Source organism: Poecilia reticulata, chromosome 15 (assembly GCF_904066995.2).
Source record: "Poecilia reticulata chromosome 15, P_reticulata-male-v2, whole genome shotgun sequence".
Classification (NCBI taxonomy): domain Eukaryota; kingdom Metazoa; phylum Chordata; class Actinopteri; order Cyprinodontiformes; family Poeciliidae; genus Poecilia; species Poecilia reticulata.
In genome coordinates this window covers 14,700,297-14,717,186 of record NC_088844.1, presented here as the reverse complement: position 1 = coordinate 14,717,186, position 16,890 = coordinate 14,700,297, and the positions used below count along the sequence as shown (strand labels likewise).

At 36.9% G+C, this 16,890-nt stretch overlaps 2 protein-coding genes across 5 annotated transcripts; one reads left to right on the top strand and one right to left on the bottom strand.

Annotated features, from left to right (window-relative positions):
* Positions 1 to 272: 272 nt before the first annotated feature.
* Positions 273 to 6,566, bottom strand: LOC103476817 (non-selective voltage-gated ion channel VDAC2). The gene is made up of 9 exons (XM_008429423.3): positions 6,410 to 6,566; positions 3,722 to 3,793; positions 3,587 to 3,636; positions 3,086 to 3,238; positions 2,904 to 2,956; positions 2,246 to 2,473; positions 1,962 to 2,112; positions 1,776 to 1,833; positions 273 to 1,220 (listed from the first exon to the last, which is right to left on the bottom strand). Exons 2-9 carry the CDS (start codon positions 3,786 to 3,788, stop codon positions 1,129 to 1,131), a joined length of 852 nt encoding a protein of 283 aa, XP_008427645.1. The 5' UTR covers positions 3,789 to 3,793; positions 6,410 to 6,566; the 3' UTR covers positions 273 to 1,128.
* Positions 6,567 to 8,134: 1,568 nt separating this feature from the next.
* LOC103476814 (histone-lysine N-methyltransferase SETDB1-B-like) lies at positions 8,135 to 15,389 on the top strand. Of its 4 annotated transcripts, XM_008429418.3 has the most exons (8): positions 8,135 to 8,274; positions 8,368 to 8,408; positions 8,493 to 8,838; positions 8,955 to 9,128; positions 10,529 to 10,730; positions 10,820 to 10,893; positions 12,152 to 12,342; positions 14,353 to 15,389. In XM_008429418.3, exons 2-8 carry the CDS (start codon positions 8,382 to 8,384, stop codon positions 14,467 to 14,469), a joined length of 1,131 nt encoding a protein of 376 aa, XP_008427640.1. In that variant the 5' UTR covers positions 8,135 to 8,274; positions 8,368 to 8,381; the 3' UTR covers positions 14,470 to 15,389. The 4 variants fall into 4 exon arrangements, with proteins under 4 accessions (XP_008427640.1, XP_008427642.1, XP_008427641.1 ...); XM_008429420.3 differs by having other exon boundaries at positions 8,156 to 8,408; positions 8,988 to 9,128; XM_008429419.3 differs by having other exon boundaries at positions 8,156 to 8,408; positions 8,979 to 9,128.
* Positions 15,390 to 16,890: the final 1,501 nt, after the last annotated feature.

Below are 16,890 nucleotides of genomic sequence, written 5' to 3'. Positions count from 1 at the left end.
AACAAATTTAAAAAAATCTGTGTGCACCTTGAACTAATGCTTTAGTGAACTTAGCGCATTTTAGAAGACCAACACATTTTCTCTGGGAAATTTTTACAGAATCTTATGTCCTATCGCAAGCCAATTTGTGTCAATTTTGCAGGATGTTACACTAACTTTTTGCAAAACTTTGAAATAATTTAGCACTTTTTTTTTAAATACCTCACAAACCCCTAATATGAGGTTTGCACACTTTATAAATGCATTATAATTATCACTCTGGTGGACAGTCGTGACTTTAAAGACTTTATTGAAAATCCATACATACACAAAGGGACCTCAAGGACTTCTTTACAGGATTGGTCTCCTCTCGGAACAGAAACACAGCTTTACATGGTGCACTTTACTCCTCCAAATAATTGTATAGTTTGGCATCACTTGAACATTATGTGCTCCACAGTTAATCAATCTGTTGCTGCATAATTAACAAAATATAAACTCTGTTTGGGCGAGCCAGCATGCAGGTTTCTCTCCCACTATAAGTAACCCCAAACCTGATCAGTTTAGGGTAAGGTCACATGTGTAGCTTTGCCAAAATATCCCAGCCTCAAACGTCGACAAACAAGACATCCATGTGTGTGCATTATTGGTATTTAAGCACAAATTGACATTAATTTTAGCTCTGGATTTGATAACTGCTAAGATGGCAAAGAATATCAAAAGTCATGACAGTAGATAGTGGAGGTAAAATATGACAATCCTAAAGTAACTAATGTTTGGACTTATGTATTTGCGTAAAATGGACAACATTGGAGTGTCTGGGATTATTACACTGAAGCCACACACAGTTGTACAGAAGGATTGGATTATTACAATTATCGTGGCAGTGTTGAACAGGAACAATGACAAAATGCATAAATAATATGACAATGACGGACTTTTGGATTGATGCAATTGCAAAGTAAAAAGCATCAACAAAAATAAAATATTCTGAAGACAAAAGCAACAACATGACTTGGTGCCCGAGACGATGTTGCAGAAGCCTTTGAACCGATCTCTCTATGATTTCCCTTTGCTGGTTTGAGTTGGACATACTTTTAAGGCCCGATTAGTCCGATATTCTCTTGTCCCTTGTTGCATGAAGACAGTTTAAGCTTCCAGCTCCAAGCCCAGACCCAGCTTATGGCCTCCTACATTGATGTTCTTCCCATCGATCAGACCAGAGAGAGTCAGTTTCACACCTACAAACACAAGGGAGAAGGTTTAGCTGTCATCTAAACACTAGTTTTCAAGCTGTTGCTAACCCAAATTCCACATCTTTCCAGACTGTGTAGAAATCATGTTGTAAATTGGAAGGAAAATTACACTTTTATTTTAAAGCTGCAGTAGAGTTCTGAGAAACCCATGGACTTAGCTTGAATTTTACAGCTCTCTCCCCGTTGCTCTGTGCTACACTACAGCCTTTGCTCTACAGCAGTTTGTCAAGAACTCAAAAAAATTGTTCATTTTTCTGTAACGTTATTTTCGCTGCCATTAGCTGATGGCACACTGATCATTTTTAGCTTGAATGAAGGTACGCGCTGTGCATACATGAGCACGATTGACAATGCCAAGACATTCCTCCCAGTTCTGTTACAAACTACTTTGGATTTGACCATTACAAAGATATCCTGCAACAAAATAAACTGAACCTTGTGGTGGTTTCACAGCAAAATGTAAAAAAGTTCAACAGGTAATAATATTTCTGAAACATATACCAAGTGTTCCTGCAAATTACACTGCAGTAAGAAACTCACCTGGTCTAAGAGATTGGGTGTAGCCCAAACCAACAAGGCTACTGTTGTTAACTTTAGCCTGAAAAGTCCAAAAACACAGAGGGGAAAACAAAGAAGTCAGTGAGCAGTATTAGGTTCAGAGTTGCATGGTGACTTTTATTGCCTTAGAACTACCACAGATGGTGTGGAGAAAAAAAAAAAACTTACACAGATAGAGGCATCTTTATCCAGTTGGTATTTGGCAGCAATACCGAAGCTTGTGCTGTTGTTGCCAGCGGTCCATGCCAGGTTGATTGCAGTCTCCAGCTTGTCACTTGACTTCTGGTAGATGGAGCCACTAAATTCTGCTCCATCATTGCTGTAATGATTGAAAATAAACATTTCCAAATAAAAATGCATTTAACTCCTTCAAATGGCAAAGAAAACCCAAAACTCACAAGGAGCATAAGGAGTAAAAAAACAACAACAACAACAACAACAACTCTACATACACGCTTGTATGTAGCTGGAAGTCTGCCGTCTTGTAGCCGATAGCGAAGTTGCTCTTGGTCATTCTGGATTTGGCGGAGTCAAAGCTCATCTGGTAACCGCCGAGCCATCCCTCGTAACCAATGACAGCGGCTCCGTGGATTGTGGGGCCAGCGAAGTCAAAGTCAATATCGCAGCCCAAGTTGATGTACTCGCGCTTGTAAGCGGTCTTAACTTTGCCACTCTTCTTGCTGTTAGGTAAAAGAAGGATTTTGTTAAAGAAAAAAAATATTTACAAAAATTTTAAATCTACTCTATGCATAAGTCGAGTATCATTTCCCACATTATGTTTGTCTTTTTAGTACCCTTTTTTTGGCACATATTTTTACGAAATTAACTCAACATCTTGACAACAAATACATAGGCAGAGTTTCAGAAGGGAATTCAATTTAAGATTTGTCTTTATCCCAAACATACAATCCCAGTGAAGTGTTGCAACATACTGGTTCTATACAGGGACTCAGATCACATAGCTGGCAAAGACACTTGTCAGAAATATTTGAGGCAAAGATCAGGTTTCCATAATTACTTATGGAGTGAAGCAACAGGCGGAGCAACCTCCTCCTGTTGAGTTCTGGACTAAAATACACACAAAAACAAAAACCCCAACCATCATCTTACCCAGTGTTGGGTGAGAAGGTTGTGTCAAATGTCAACTTCAGTCCTTTTGTAATCTGCAAGATGAAAAATTTGGGATTCATTGGAATTAAGAAAAGTTATGCTGCTCTGTCCACCCTGTGTACACCCTGTTCTTATGTTGTAACTGCTCTTAATGTACAAAAATGTTAAACATTTATGCAAACCTGGTCTTCAACAGCGATTTCTGTTCCCAACGTGTTGTCAGTGTTCCACTTCTCAGTGAAGGTCAAGCCATATTCAGGCCGGTTGTATTTGGTTTCCAGGGAACCGACAACTTTGCTGGTATCAGTGTTGGACGAACCAGATGTTTTGAATTCCTGCAGGAGACAGTTTTAGAGAAACTGAGATCACTTAACAGGCATGAAATTAACATTACCAATTGTAGTAAATTTTGAGAAAATTAGTTATTGCACAGTTTATATGTATTTTTGTTGCTATACTGATTTTTTGTGGGTACTTTAAATCTAAGCCAACAAGTATAAAAACACTGGGGTTTTTATAATTAAAAGTGACTTGAATGGAGATTCCGATGAACAAAACAGAAGACTGCAAAGAATTGAGCTAGGAACAAAATAAAGATTTCGAAAGTTCAAGGCTGAGTACAAACAATACTTTTAGGTGTTTGCCAACATGATTATTCTCAACCAAAATCCAAATGATCTTACAACTCCGCTGGCTGACTTTGTCTTGACATCAAGCTTCACCAGGCCAAATCCTGTATGAAATATGATTTTCAAATTTAAGTTATCAACTACATTTGAAAAAAGCTTCAACATCTTCATGGGTGAACAAAGACCTACCATAGCCTTTGTTGAAGATATCCTTGGCAGACTTGCCCAAATCAGCATAAGTGGGAGGCACAGCCATTATACCTGCATATAAAAGGGGGAGAAAAAAGTTACATCTGTTTAACGCATATTTTTTTAATTCTTTTTAAGTATAGTTTCTTTTGACAATTTGCATAGTAAATATGTAAAGGGACAAAAGAATATAAATATACTTCATGTGAATGGAAAACACAAACCCCTATGAATGGAACAGTTGTGTGTATATATGAAAAACAAACTTACTAGATCCACAAAATATTACAGTTCCACTTGTGTATAAACTCATTATGTTGCTGAATTTACTGGAGAAGGAAGCTTGCAGTATATCTTTAGTTTTTACATGTTTTTTGTGTTCTTGAACTATTATTGTTATATTTTTACACACAGCAATTTGGGTACAAAATGTTCAACTTAGAACATCTTTAAAAAAATAAAATAAAATTAGTTTCAATCAAATTTTTGTTCTTGTGTTTTTAGTGTGTATTTTTTTTTAGAAAGGTAACAGAAACAGGCTTATCCATTCAATGTAGAGGTTTACAACTCCAGTGCTTCATGTCCCATTGGACTGCAACTTTTGGATGCATCCTTGCTGAATTACCTTGTTGGCATGTCAGCACACTTGGCAAATCCCTGATCATTAACCTTTTATCTACTTCAGGTGTGTTAAGAGTCGAAAGGCATCCAAAAGTTGCAGAACATTCGAGGACAGGAGCTGCAGACCCCTGTTGTATTCAATTCCATTTGAAAACCCAATGCCGATGTTATTTGTGATCTTATACATGGTACAGGTGTGAAATACTAGAAAAATATTGAATTGCCATGATGTTACTGGTGGATGTTACATTGTTTCAAAGTGTAAGACATATAAACTAGAGCTTACCAAATAATGCACCTATAAGTAATGTGCTTTGTAGTTGCAATGCCTGACACACCGAAATAGGCTAACTGACTTAAAATAGCATGCAGCTTTTAGGCTACGTTCATACTGCAGGTCTTGATGTTCAATTTCAATTTTTCATGTGAAATGTGACTCTCTTTTTCACGTGGTCGTTCACATTTCCAAATATATGCGACTTGCAAATGACCTGCTGCCAGCCAGCTAAAAGTGTCCTGCATGTGTAGTGCAGGATGCAGGCACATCACATGTAGCGAACGTGCTCAGTGTTTGTGGAAGTAAACATGGTTGGGAATGATGGAGATCACCTTGTCATTTTAAATTTGTTGTTCAAATGGAGCCAGCACATTAATAATCCTCATTATCACCTGCCAAGGTTGTTTGACTTCCCGCTTCCGCGTATCAGGACGCAGAATAGTACAGGTTGGATGAATGCGACCTGGCCGCACAGGCACAGGTCGCATATGAAAAGATCAGACACGCATTAGACATTGCATTTAGGGCCACGAGTGTCCTGGGTAGCATTTGTAAAAATCCAATCGGTTTTGTTCAAACTGTCATGAAAAGATCAGATACATGTCGCAAAAGGGCAAGAAAATCAGATTTGGGTCACTTCAGGATGCAGCGTAAATGTTGCCTTTTACATGCATCTACTCTTTTAAGTTGCATTACGCAACACATATGAAAGCTATAAGCGACTGTTGAAAGAATTTATTAAAAATATTTTGTGGAAACATTTCAAACACACATTTTTATTCAAGATACTTATGCCTGGGTGCCAGAAGGACAAGAACAAAGTTGTTATGTTTTGTTTTTTTTTCCCTGCACTTACACAAGTTATTAAGATAAAGCTTGGTCTTATATCCCTGTTATGACCAACGTATTAGACATAGACAGACTTATCACTTAAGTGTGCATTTAAAATGTAGATGAGCAAACTTTTGTTGCTCCAATATTAATAAAATAATAAACAAATATTAATAAAAACAATATCAATAGAAGTACAGGCAACACAAATATTAATGGGAGCTTAGTAGTCTTGTGGCATGAGCGATGAAACAGTTGTGGAATCTGGTTCTGCATTTATCCTTATCATTTATTAATGATAAGCGGGAGCACCTGAGTTGCTGAACTGTCGGGGTTAGAATCTAAAGTCTATAACTTTCTTATATAGCCCCAAGTTATACAGTTTTTATACTCGTTCAGTAAAAACAAACCCACCTCTCTTGCCAACAACATAACTGTTTCACTTTTTTGATGAGCACCTCTGGCACAAATGACATCCTGTGGGTCAGGTAGTTAACTGCCAAGGTTACCGGGAAGAACAGGAGCCATTTTAACTACAATGGGTAAACTATTAAGTCGTGACTCTTAATGCTTTTTATTGTAAATCAGTCGCTTAATACAGTTGGACTGGAGAAGGCTTTGACCGGTGCGAGTTACTGTGATGAGCTAAAATAGCTTATTCACTTTGGCTGTGGGTGTCGGCTAGTTTCCGCAATGCTAACAGGCCAAATAGATATGAAGCAATATCTAAAAAAAGATTTGTGGCTGTTTTAATTAAATAATTAAAAACAATGTGTTTATTTTTTTTAGACTGCAACTAAAACCTTACAGTAAGAGCACATGTGTCAGAATTAGCTCGCTGCTACAGCTACTGAAGCTAATTATGTTAGCCTGCAGAGTTCCGCAGCGAGTAAAGCTACTCTCTAGCTTGTGTCTTAGATAAGACCTACGATACAAAACTAAATAATAAGGAGCCTTACCAGTTGAAGACTGTGTTAGTGTTGCACTAAAGTGACTTTTTGGAAGTGTTCCTCACAACACACGGCAGAAGCAGGCGTCACCGGTTGGAGGGCGAGCTGAAGGAGACTGTTCTGCAACGAAATGCTGACCTTTCGGTTTCCAGTTTAGGGCCAAGAGCGCCCAAACGTTTGCCTGAGTAAAAATGGTTTTACATCACAGACGGCATTTTGGTTTGAGTTTTAACTTCGGTTAACCATTTTCTCTATAAACGTAGACGCTTGAAGCTAAAGTTCAGTTTTCAATTCTTTGGAACGAGTTAAAGCTGTTTACATGTTTTTTGCATTCAAAAATAAAAATATATTTTTTGCCTTTAAGAGTTACTAAAAATACTGCCCGATTAGTCATTCTTTTCTAACTTCAAATTGCAGTTTTATTTATTTTTTCCTACTTATTTAATTTTTGCTACTTATTTAGTTATTTAGTTTTGATGTAAAGTCATATTTACCGAAACAGGTTATATTCGGAAAATGTTCAAGCCATCTTTGTAATTTCTGTGGGTCTTTGGAACATAGACATAAATACGTATTCGTATCAATACTTTGGAAGATTATATGTATGTGTGTGTGTCGGGGGGACGGAGGGATGCGTGTGTGTGTATATATATATATTTTTTATTTATTTATTTTATTTTTATTTATATATTTTCTTCTTTTTCTTTTTTCTTCTTCTTCTTCTTCTTCTTCTTCTTCTTCTTCTTCTTCGTCTATCTTCTTCTTCAGTCTTTTTTGGGTGGTGGTACCCAACGTTAGGATGCAATATCGCCATCTACTGTGCTTGATGGGTCACAATATTAATTTCAATGGTCTCAAGGGTCAGAGTCCTGCAACTTTCATGTTCTTGTCCTGCACACTTGAATTAGATTTCTAAACTGCCACACTAGCGTGCAGCCAAGATCTGCAGAGCTGCAGTCAGTCACTACTCTCCCTATGCATTGCTATGGGCAGACCTCAATAAAATAATAGTTTGTAGTAATTCATTGTCTGCACTGTTGAGTATTGAAAAGGGACGTACAAATAATCATCAAAATATATTATATGAGATTATGGCTGATCATAGGATATGTGAACAAAATAAAAATGTAATATTATTCTGGACTCCTGCTCATGTATTTTGGGGAATGAACGAGCAGATAGGTTGGCTAAGGAGGCATATTAAAAAAGAAGATATTGATATGTCAGTAAAGTTACCAAAATCTGAAGGCAAAAGTATAGTTTGGAGAGAAAGCAAGAAGATATGGAAAATTAGGTAGGATAATGAAATAAATGGAAGACATTTATATAGGATACAAAATACAGTTGATGTAGTAAGGTTCAGAGGAATAAACAGGAGGGAAGAGCTAATTATAAATAAAATAAGAACCGGGCACAGTTTTTTAAGTGGAACTCTTTTTAAGATGGGGAAGCATCTTACTGGTTAGTTGGTGTGATACTGTAGAAACAATGGAACATGTTTTTATTATTTGCATAAAATATGCAAATCAAAGAAGATGATTAAAAACGGAATTAGGTGTTAATAGGGAATTGAAATTTGAGAATGTGGTTGATCAGTTAAATAGTATTGAGGGGAAAAAGAAGATTTTTCGTTTTTTTTAAAATACTGGGATCTTTTTAAGAATTTGAGGTATAGATATTAGGATCCAATAGATGGCAGTAGTGCAACAATAACGAATGCAAGCTGCCGTTAAAACCCAAAGAAGAAGAAGAAGAAAGATTATCGGAATGAAACATGCTCCGCACCACTAGGAGGCAGTTATGCAGCCATCCTTTGTTTACCAACTAGTGCGCCATCAAACAGAAGAAGGCGAAGGTTTGCCGCTTGCTAGCGTGTGGGTAACAATACAAGTATCTAAGCAATTTTCTGAACTGTTGACTATTTGATTGTTTGGACGACTTGAAGTCACCTTATCTTCTTTTGTTAGTTTTCCTTCGTTTGATGATCATATTCAGAACGCGGAAAAAGGTAAGCTGGGAATTTTGAACGGAGTAACAAGGCTGTGAACGTTAGCATGTGTGAGTTTTGACCATAACGTTGCAAATTTAAAAGGTACAAATGGACGACCTGAACGACGAGAACCTACAAAAGAAACCAGTGGTTGTTTTGACTCGACTCCCCGAGTTTACGCTCAATGCGCTTCAACCGCCGACACCCCAGCAGTTCGACAGCGAAGCCGAGTCCCGCGGCAGCTCCGACTCCGACATGCTGTGGGAACCCGGAGACGATTCGGGAGACTCGGATTTTGGAGCTAAAAAGAAAACCCAGCTCAAACACAACAATTCTAAACACAAAAAGGCGAACGAAGTGACGGTGCCTTCACCGTTAGTGAGCATCAACAACAACAGCACCAGCAACAGCAGCGTCTGCAATAACGACAGCAACACCACCATCAAAGGTAAGGACACTTCCATCCACAAATATAAACCAGTAATGACACTGGAGTTGCTAGAATGCCTACGGAGTTCAATCTCCCAACTCCGTATTGCAATTGTGTTTCCCCCCCCTCCCCAGCCGCATTAGTATCACCCGTCATAGTGTCTGCAGCTTTTGCCAGCCACTCCAACGAGACGAGAAACGTGCGGCCTGATTTGCCAGAGGCAGAGATTACGTTGGACATGGTAGTCCTGGCCAGGAGGAGAGTCACGAGGTGGCAACGGGGCAAGATAGTCGAGATCATCAAAAAAGGTAAGAAAGAGCACTTCAATGCGTGTGTGGGTGTGTGTGTGTGTGTGTGTATTTTTTAATAAGCTGAAATAAAATCATTAGTTGAATGGAAAGACGGGTGTTCTAGTTGACTCTAGTAATCCTTTTCCAGGAACTGAGGTAGTTTTCTGTGACCATTCTTTTCCCCTTCTGTATCAATCAGGGTAAAACCTTTACCTCAGAAAAGACCCCAGCATGAAAAGTGAGTCATCCTGTTCAAACTTATTGAGATCTCATTAATCAGAGCTGAGAGTAGTAATAGTAATGCCTTGTGCTTCATGGGAATATGTAACATTGGTCAGTGTCGCGCGTTTCCATGGAGTTTGAAGGCGCTTCGAGTCAGTTGGTAAATCAAATTAGGGAGTCAGACTCGAGCTGCAAAAACAAACACTTCAGGGTTAAAACAGTTAATCAGATTAACTCTGATGGATTGATTAATGAAATAATCCAGTAATGTAGAAACTGATTAATGGTCAACTGGAGTATACTGACTCTCAGTCAGAGTTTCTGACAGAGCAATGTATTTAAGCAGATGACGGCAGGAGCACAGGGAGAAGGCAGAGGAGCTAATTTTAAATTTTTTTTCACAGATTATACTGTCATGACAGTGATAATTTTAACGCATATATAAAAAAAGCCATCATTTTTATATATTTGAATGCACCTTGAGACACATTCTTGGATTATGTGACATTATTGGCTCATTGCAATCTATTCATGGTAGCTGTAACTTTAAAAAGAATTAAAAAAAAAAACATTACAGTCGCTCTTGTGTCGTCTGGAGTAACTTTCACTCCGAAAGTGAAAGAATCATCATAGTTATCTTGCTAAGGTTTGCTAGTTTTATTATTTTTTTGCTAGGTCAGCCTTTTCTTCTTTCACTCATTTTGCATACATATTGCCACACAAGCTTTTACTGTTTTTCTGATGTTTTACACTGTGACTGCTCTGATGCAAGCTGAGAGAAAGACTTTGTTTGCCTGGGTGTCTTTTTAGCGTTTTCTGTTGCTTTCTGTATCTTCCTTACCTGATGCAGGAATGGTTGGTAGAAGCATTTCCAGAGCAAATTACATTTACAGTAAAGACTGTTCAATTTTTGTTTTTAAGTTGTCTTTTAAATTTATTTTTTGTAAATAAATTTAAAAGACCATTGACTCCTTTTCCCCTTTAATCCTATGTTCTGACTCGTGAACATCTCTGAAACATTGACACGTTTCATCTTTTTAAAAAAAACAACAACTTTGCATCCTTTTTTATTTTTAATATATGCCATGTTAGGCTTGTGCTTTTTGTGCTTCTCTCAGTTTTCCTCGAGTTTCATGAGCTGCAATAAAATCACGTAGACAAGATTCAGTAGTTTTGTTTTGTTTTCGTCTTTGCAGACGATGGAAGAGTGAAATACAAAATAATTTTTGACGAAAAGGGGAAGAGCTTGGTGTCCGGACATCACATTGCGAAAGAAACCACTCCAAAGCTGGACCAACTGTACGTCGGAGCCCGAGTTTTAATTCAGTCTCCAGAGGATGAGCAGTGCTTCCTGCCTGGACTTTTGTCTGAGCTCCCCAGCAGAAAGAATCGCTTAAGGTCTTGGATCAAATGACTGCTAATACATTTATGAACCCCCCTTTAGAAAAAAAAAAACAAGTCTTCTTGAATAACTTTATGTTTTTCAGGTTTCTGGTGTTTTTGGATGATCACACACCAGTTTATGTCAGCTTACCATCACTTTATCTCGTTTGCAGACAAAGTAAGTTTGACTGTTTCCTCCTTTTTTTTTCTGAATTGTATTTTGCATCTTCTGTAGAATTGTCATGATGTATGTTTCATATGTTATGTTTTAGAGATAATATTTACCCTGCACCTACCTAGGACTTTACCTTTTTTTTTTTTTTTTTTTTTTTTTTTTTTTTATTAGTATTTTTTTTATCCTAGCATTGCAAATAAACCAAACCCTTTCTTGTGCTTATTTGGTTTCATGCTGCATACAGTTGAAGCCAAATATTTACACACACCAAATTAAAAGACACATTTCTTTGTCACTGTCTGAAATTAAATTAGACCAAAATGTCCATGGGTTAGCTTGGTAAGAATCGCAAAATATATTTCTATTTTGTAAATGCCAGAAAACTTGGCAAAGACTTTTCTTTTGTGACCCAAATCATACATTTTATGTAAACTTTTGAATTTCCTTAAAGTCACAAAGGAAATTCTGAAAAAAAAATTTCTTGCCGAGTTTTTTGGCATGTAGCAAATAGAAATAATTTGGGTCTAACTAAGCTAAAACAATAAAGGTTTTGTCTAATGTGTGTTTTTATTCGGTGTATGTAAATATCTGGTTTCAACTGTAATTCCTCATGATTTATCAGGATTAGTACTTATGCTACATTAAGATGGTATGTTTATCAATTTAGTGCAGTTTGTTAGAGATTTTTTGGTGTTATGATTTTGTTATTACTTTAGTTCATATTCAGTCTAATGTTCAACAATCAACATTATTGTGATTTTCAATTTAAAGTGTTCTCTTTCTTCTGTGTGTATAAATTGACCGGGAGGCCCCATCTGCCTGTTTGTCTTCATGTGAAACAGTTAACTGTGTGTTTCCCAGACCTTAAATTACGTTTCCACAGGTGCCTTTTTATCAACCGGAATACTCCCCATCTTAGAAACTGCCTGTGCAGTAATAATTTGTCTCTGCTGTCTTCTTTAGCTATCCTCCCTGTTTATGCTTGATAATAAAAGACGAGCTGTAACCAAAGGTCTTCAGAACGCTCAGTGAACGGCTTGGAGGAGCAGTTTGCTGAGTCTTCTTTTGCAAAAGCTTCACCATAAAATTCATATACCTTGTCTGTGGTTCTTTTAATTAACTTAACATTTCTGTAATTTATGTGGTACTTTTTGCTGTTTGGTCCAGAAGAGGGCACTGTGAACAAAAAGTGCTACAAACTGTGGAAAGAACGTATTTTTTTTCTTTAATACTTTGTGAATAATTTCTCTTTTTTTAACAGTGGATGATCCTTTAGGCGACCTTGCAGAGAGTCCACACAAGTGCTTCATGACACAATACTTGAGGAGTTGGCCGTATCCACACCTAACCCACTACAAAGAGGGACAAATCCTTAAAATAGAACTGAATGGAGTCTATCAGAAGTGTCAAGTCGAGTTGGTTGATTGCAGCTTGATGAAGGTTGTTTTTGAGGTTCGTATCTTTCTTTTCTGATTTTATTCTATTTTGTAAAACCTAATCCATTTACGTGATGTGTTTTAATTCAAAAATAGAACAGTGTTGAATGTTTTTAGTTTTGTGCTAGTTATCCAGATGTGGGAGATGCCAACGTTCAGCAAAATCTATGGGTTTAAGAAATTGACATTGGTAGACTGAAAATTTGGTAGTATTATTTGTTTTATTGATGCTAAAAAATATCACATTTCCCTTTGAAGAGAAATCCACAAACACACAGATTCTGTTTAAACATTTTCTCTTTATGGTCATCATTTGACTAATGACATCATACAAATATTCTATTAAACTTTATTAAACAAAAGTGATGATCCCAACCATACTTTTCTCTTTTGTTGTTTGCAAATGTCACCAGTTAAAGTTAGTCGATTTTCAGTCGGGAGAATCGCTTCCATGAACAAGATTGCACTTCTATTTCAGTATTGCATTGACCGAAGGTTCTTCTTGAATAAATTGTTTCCTGTATGTGTCAAGGCTGAGCTCTAATACAGAATTTAAAGTTATTGGGTCAGGTTTAAAGTAATCTGTATGACTGAGTAGTATATATATAAGGCACATTTTCCTTGTAATTCAGGGAAATCATACATTTCAATATATTATTTCAGCATCAAAATGTAAAAAAAAAAAAAAAGAAAAAACAAGCAAGAAACAGGACATTACTTTGGCAAAATAAAGGAAGATGATAAGATTAAAAACAGACATACACTAATGATTGAAGTATTAATCAAAAAAATTGTATCTTAGCATTGATTTTAAAGTAACTCAGAATTTCATCATTTGTCAGTTTTCAGAGTCATCTCAATAGGACAAGTGTCAGGTTCAGAAGCCTAAAACATCTATAACACACAGATGGAAGAAAAGAGGAGACCTGGTTCATTCTTATCTCGCGAGGAGAACACAGAGAAACCCAGTTACAGTTTCCCCATATGTTCTGAAGTTCTGTCTGCATCTCCAGCACTTTCATTGCCTCAAAACCTGCCACTGTGTAATTTCCCAGATTGTAATGGATGTTGTTGATTTCTGTAGTACACTACCAGCATATAGAAGATTCAAACCCTGCTTTAATTTGGTCTGGAACACCTCTTGGCACGCCAATTGCATCTATATCATTTCCAGGCAGGGTTATTTTAGATCTCTTTTGTCTAATAGAATAAGCCCAATCTTCTGGCATGAGGCTGTTGAGATTTAGCAATAGGTCAGATGCAGATGAAGGGTATAGGGAGACAGACAGGGAGGAGGAGCGTGCACACAACACAATCTGTTTTGGTGGCATTAGCTGCTTGTTCTGCCATTAGGATCCATCTGTATGGTCTTCCAAAAATCAATTCATAGTGTGTTAACCTTGTTGTACTCATGATGTTAATGTACAGCTTTTCTGTTTTGCACAAAGCAAAGCCTTGGCTACAGTGATTGCATCTGGATGTGCTGTTGGAAACAGTTCAATCCATTTAGAGAATACATCAATTATTATCAGGCAGTACTTTTTCCCTTCACTTTTATTTAGTTCAATGAAATCCAACTTGTCCTATTACTTGGCTGAGCTAGTGGGAGGATGTATATACTAAATAAGAGGCGCCCCAAGATGGAGCCTTGGGGAACCCTATATAAGGATTTTGTCAATTTCCATGAAAAGTTACCCATTGACACAGAGAAGTCCCTGTTCTGTAGGTCAGTCAAGTCTTGTTAGAGAATCTGACCCAGCTTTCCAGTCGCTTCAATATTGTCATGGTGAACAATACAATCAAAAATGTATTCAATACAGACTGGAGGTTTTTTTCAAGCCTGTTTTTCCGCTTGCAGCTGATGTAAACATGGCATTAAAGGACAGAATATTACCTCAAACTAATATTAAAATCTTTTAATACACAAATCTGGGCTTATTTTCAAAGACTACTTTAATCTGACAAACGAACCCCTATTCCAATTTATTGAAAATGTTTGCATGTAAACATTTTATATCTTACACAGGAAAATGGGGAGACGGACTGGATCCACCGAGGCTCCCTACGACTGGAGCACATGTCCAAGTTCTTGGAGTTGAAGCAAAATCGAGGATCCAAGGCAGACGATTCTGACTCCAAATGACCTATAAATTGTTGTTGGAGAAGGAAGACATTAAATGAAAACATTCATTTTGACCTGCAAATACATGATTCTTTCTGGCCGTTGACTTATATTTTGGTTCCTGACAGAACAGATGTAAGGTTGAAGCATGTAAACTCAAATTGGTAGTTATTTCTTTGGTTTTTCTTTTGGTTTCTGTTGGAAAGTGTAGATACGTTTATTCTCTATTTGTTGCATCTCTCCTTTTTAAATATATTTCCAAATCTTTGTGCATAGAAACCCTGCTAATGGTAACCTGTTTAAACAAGGAAAAAAATAATAATAATGTAGCCCTTTGCTGCCTGATAAATATGACAAAAAATATTATACAGAACAACTTATGTTTGATTTGAACACAATACTTCAAGCTTAATTTTACTCCTATTTTGATCCTGGAACTGTTCTTACTTGATGCCCCCGTACAAGTAAAGCATTTGTGTGTATTAAAAACGTCCTTTTCTTTTATCAGTTTTTTATTTGACGCGATTTTCACAATTTGGTGTATTTAAGCGGACATCACTTCTTAGGCAGTAGTGAAGGTATTTTATTCTGTTATTCTCACCCCTTTTTTTTGCCCTAGAAATATTAGTGACATTTAAAGATAAAAAAAATTGCAAACTTTTGTCTCATTTCTGTATAAAACTTGGCTAATGATGTCAATTCTGCCATGGACACTATTGTTTAAAAAAGGAACAAAATAATAAAGCTTTACCATATGTATTTAGTTTGACCTTTGTAATTAGCTTTACATGTAATCTAGTTCAACATTGAGATTTAGTTGTGAAATTGACAGTTAACGTGTTTTTTTTTTTTTTCTTTTTTAGTTCTCATTTGTTTAGCTTGATCATAACTGAGGGAATGGTACACCATGAATAAGTTACAATAAAGTAGTTTTGTCTGTGTATTTGGCATCATATCGAGGTACAAAAGGGAAAATATGAGTGTTATCCAATGTGTAATTTGATTTTAAACCCGCTGAAAATAATAGGCGAGTGGAAACCTCTTCAGGTCCCAACCACACATACACAGTAGCTGTCGTACAAGTGTGCATAAACTTGCAAAAGGCATGAATATCAAATTTACATTGTGCTTTCTTTTTAAGCATTTTTGAATATTTTGTTCCGTTGCAAAAATGTTGGTCAATCTAGATTTTCATTTATAGATGGATTCATACATCTTAGTTCTTCATCTTTGCACATGCTCTTGGCTCCTGTTGGAGGGAAGTGGAAGTGTTAGGTGGTTGATGCAACTTCTGGGTTGTGTGCAATAGAAGCAAAGAAAGTAAACAAACCCATTTTTTATGTACTTTAGTTTTGGATTTGATGGCGGACAATGATGTGATATGATTTGCTGATTTTCAACATTATGAAAATATGTGAAGTAAATTGATAAAAAGCATTTTAATAACACTTTGCAAGCCGGTGGGTGACTAGCAGCGGTGTCACATTATCGTTTGCCATTTGTATTTTGTAGAGCTTTAACCAAACAGCCTTGATGTTAAATGTAGACTCTCATTCAAACTGTAGAGTGTACTTTTCCTTTTAGGGCAGCGTGACCGGTTTTAGGAAATCGGGGTAACTTGATGTTGAATCCATCTATTAGATTGAGGAGGTTTGAATTGATGTTGCATAATTTGTAATCCAGACACAATCTGGCTGGATTTAACCCTAACCCAGAAACATCCATACATTGTTAATAACTATATATGCTTGTAGTGTTGCAAAAGCCAACAATTACTGGGTAGGCAACAGTGTTCGCCCTGGATAGATGATTAGTCCTTTTTAGCATAAATGAGTGAATTAAATTTCATGGTTTTCTGGCTGGGAACTGGCTTTGGACTGTGGTCCCACTTGAACCACGCTCAAAAGCTTTGGGGTAGGCGTTTTGGATGGGCATCTAATACACCAGGGCCTCCATAAGCGTGATGCTACCGCCTCCGGGGTTTGATATGATTGACAAGTTTATGCTGCTCTACAATGCAGTACGCATTTTACGTTAAATACTTTTGTATCCAATTCATGCCAGCCCTGAGTCTTTCTTATTCTTGAGCATTCTCACCAGATTTTCTTTCCTCTGAAAGTTAAGATCTTTTCCCAGATCCTGGCCAAGGATCCTCCGAAAAGACATCCTTGTAATACTAGCATATAGAAGCTATATAGGCATGCACTATGCCTGGAAGTATGAAGAGAGAGAGTTGGTAGTTACTTATTAGATGTGTGAATAAGCACATGTGTAAAAAACAAGTGTGTCATATACATGGGTGAAAGTAGTTTTAAATTCTTGGGGGAACTATGACAAAAAAAAAAAAAAACACTTAAACAACACAATATAACTCCAAGTAAATCCAACTTCTGTAAAATCAAACTGTCCACTTAGGAAGCAACACTGATTGACAACCAATTT

Bases quoted from the DNA above. Each gene is read 5' to 3' on its own strand.
- LOC103476817 (XM_008429423.3), bottom strand. From the start codon at position 3,788: ATGGCTGTGCCTCCCACTTATGCTGATTTGGGCAAGTCTGCCAAGGAT. The intron at 2,957-3,085 runs GTTTGCATAAAT...TTCATCTTGCAG, and splicing joins AAATCGCTGTTGAAGACCAG to ATTACAAAAGGACTGAAGTT. The intron at 2,113-2,245 runs GTATGTAGAGTT...CAATCATTACAG, and splicing joins TTCCAGCTACATACAAGCGT to CAATGATGGAGCAGAATTTA.
- LOC103476814 (XM_008429418.3), top strand. From the start codon at position 8,382: ATGATCATATTCAGAACGCGGAAAAAG. The intron at 8,409-8,492 runs GTAAGCTGGGAA...CAAATTTAAAAG, and splicing joins TATTCAGAACGCGGAAAAAG to GTACAAATGGACGACCTGAA. The intron at 10,731-10,819 runs GTCTTGGATCAA...TATGTTTTTCAG, and splicing joins AGCAGAAAGAATCGCTTAAG to GTTTCTGGTGTTTTTGGATG.